General features: G+C 66.8%; 1 protein-coding gene across 1 annotated transcript; it reads left to right on the top strand.

The window, feature by feature from the left end:
* The first annotated feature begins 1322 nt into the window (after positions 1–1322).
* On the top strand, positions 1323–2300 carry SMIM12 (small integral membrane protein 12). Its single transcript, XM_027719352.2, has one exon. It carries the CDS (start codon positions 1408–1410, stop codon positions 1684–1686), a length of 279 nt encoding a protein of 92 aa, XP_027575153.1. The 5' UTR covers positions 1323–1407; the 3' UTR covers positions 1687–2300.
* Positions 2301–2684: the final 384 nt, after the last annotated feature.

The raw sequence follows: 2684 nt of genomic DNA, 5'->3' as shown, positions 1-2684 counted from the left end.
CGCCCGTCTCCCGTCCCGTTGAGTCCGTGGGGAGGGACAGGGGTTATCTGAGGGGTGGGAGAGGTGTCTGAGGGGTGGGAAATGGGTGTCTGTGGAATGGGAGAGGGGCTCTGGCTGGGGCAGGAGCAGATCTCCCATGGAGTGCTTACAGTCTCCCCGTGGTTCTTGCTGTGGAGATCTCCCACGAGTCTCCCCATGGGTCTCTTCCCATGGCTCTTTCCCTGGGGATGTCCCCGTGGGTACCTGCATGGGTCACCCCATGGCTCTCTCCCAGTGGGTCTCTCTCTTTCTGAGTTTCTCCCCAGGGGTCTCCCTGTGGGTATCACCCCGTGACTCTTCCCATGGGTCTCGCCCTGTGGTTGTCTCCACGTGTTTCTCCCCATGGATCTCCTGCCACGGGTGTCTCTGGATCTGTGGATCTGCCCTGTGGATCTCTCTGCATGTCTTCCCCTGTGATTCCTGGCCTGACTCCCGCTGTGGGTCTCCCACCATGACTCCCCCCATGAATCCCCCAGTGACACCCCTGTGGGTGTCTTCCCGTGACTCTCCCTCCATGACAACCCCCTGTGTCACTCCCTTGTCTCCCTCCGTGACAGTGAACACTGGGACTGGTGGCCGGTGTCCCCTCCAGCCTCGGGCATTGCTGGCAGAGCAGGGACAAAGCCTGGCCAGAGGTGCTGAGCAGGGAGCCAGGCTGAGGCCGGGGCTGGGGTTATCTCTGCCTCCCAGCTTGTTTTTTCACTGTGACTCCCACAGTGAGTCTCCTCCTGTGGGTCTCCCCATGGGCATCACCTGGTGACCCCCCATGTCCCCCATCTCCTCCCATGTCCCCCATGCCCCCCATGTCCCCCATGAACTTCCATGTCCCCCATCTCCTTCCATGTCCCCCATGTCCTCCCATATCCCTCATCTCCTCTCACGTCCTACCTTTTCCCCCATGTCCCTCATGTCCCCCATCTCCTCTCATGCCCCACCCCGTGTCCCCCGTGCCCCCCATGTCCCCCATGTCCCCCATCTCCTCCCATGTCCCCCGTGCCCCCCCATGTCCATGTCCCCCCCGTGTCCATGTCCCCCGTGTTCCTCCCGTGTCCCTCCCATGTCCCCCATGTCCATGTCCCCTCCGTGCCCCCCCATGTCCCCCCGTGGTCCCCCGTGTCCCCCCCGTGTCCATGTCCCCCGTGTCCCCCCCGTGTCCCCCCGTGTCCCCGGCCCGGCCGCTCCTCCCGCCGTGCAGTTCCCGCGGTGTCCGTCAGGGGGCGGTGCGGCCCCGCCGGCGGTGCCGGTGACCGGAAGGGGCGGGGCCGGGAGCGCGGCCGGGCCGGGCCGGGCGGGGGGTCCCTGCGGGCCCGGCGGGGGTCCCGGCGCGGGGGTCGCGGGCGGTGCCGCTTCCCGGCGCTGTCCGCAGCCATGTGGTCCGTGCTGTGGGCGGCCGTGCGCTCCAAGGCGCCGTACGTCACCTTCCCGGTGGCCTTCGTGGTGGGGCTGGTGGGCTCGCAGCTCGAGTGGTTCCTGCGCGGGGACCCCCCGGCCACGGCCCAGGACGAGAAGAGCATCTCGGAGCTGCGCGAGGAGCGCAAGCTGCAGGAGATCGCGGGCGAGGACCTGACCAAGGTGGTGAGCCTGAAGGACAAGCTGGAGTTCGCCCCTCGGGCCGTGCTCAACAGGAACCGCCCCGAAAAGAGTTAATAAAGGGTTCCCGGGGCAAAGGCCGTGCCCCGGAGCGGCCGCCGGCACTGCCCCGGAGCTGCACAGCTTCCACCGGCCCGGCTCCTGCCCCCTGCCCCTACGGGCCCTCCGGAGGGTCAGGTTCGCCCGCGCCGTGGATGTGGCCAAGGAACAGCCCCCAGACCCCGGTGGGAGCGGGCAGGGGGCCCTGCGAGGAGGTGGAGCGTGGCTGGAACTCATCAGCCCCCGGCCCGGCCTGGCCCCTGAAGCACAGAACCCTCCTGGCCCGGTTCCACCTGTGTCTCCTCAGGTTTGGCTTCTTCCATGGTGTGAACGTAGAAGGTTGGACCTGAGTGCCATGAGATGGGGTCAGGCTGAGCACCGGCAGCAGGAGGAGCTGCTGCCCTGCTTCCAGATCCTCTGTGGCTCTTGGTGAACCCCAACACAGCCCCACGCTACCACGGTACACCCACGGGAGCCTGAGCAGTGGTGGAGATCTCTGGGGACCCCTCTCTGCATCGTCCCTGCAAGGAAGGGTGACAGAGGGAGGTGGAAGTCCTGGCCCTGCTCCGTCGTGGCGGTGTGTGGGGAACAGGGGGATCTCTGCCCTCTGCCACAATAAACTTCTGTCAGTCCTCGGGCCTCTGTGTCTTCTGCATCAGCACGGCCCCAGCCCTGGCTCAGGGAGTGTCTGCTCCCTGTGTGTTCAAGAAGCATCTCCTGCAGTGGGACAAATGCCATCGCTGTCCCCAGCTGGGCACGGCCCTCGGGGCCTGGCAGCAGGGTGGTGGGCAGGAAGGAGGGGTAGGCACTGAAATCCCAGCCTGTGCTGCGGCTGTGCCTCCCTCCTGGCTCCCCTGGCTGTGTCATCTGCTTCCCATCCACCTCCTTATCTCAGCGACAGGGGCTGTGTCAGTGCTGGGTGGGGTCCCGGGGGACTGGGGGGGTCCCGCTGGGGTGCTGGGCAGGGAGAGGCTGGCAGTGAACACTGGGACTGGTGGCCGGTGTCCCCTCCAGCC

The sequence above is a fragment of the Pipra filicauda genome, unplaced genomic scaffold (genome assembly GCF_003945595.2).
Source record: "Pipra filicauda isolate LSUMZ 115617 unplaced genomic scaffold, ASM394559v2 scaffold232_size1229904_pilon, whole genome shotgun sequence".
Taxonomy (NCBI): domain Eukaryota; kingdom Metazoa; phylum Chordata; class Aves; order Passeriformes; family Pipridae; genus Pipra; species Pipra filicauda.
This window is presented reverse-complemented; position numbering and strand designations above follow the sequence as displayed.

Bases quoted from the DNA above. Each gene is read 5' to 3' on its own strand.
- SMIM12 (XM_027719352.2), top strand. From the start codon at position 1,408: ATGTGGTCCGTGCTGTGGGCGGCCGTGCGCTCCAAGGCGCCGTACGTC.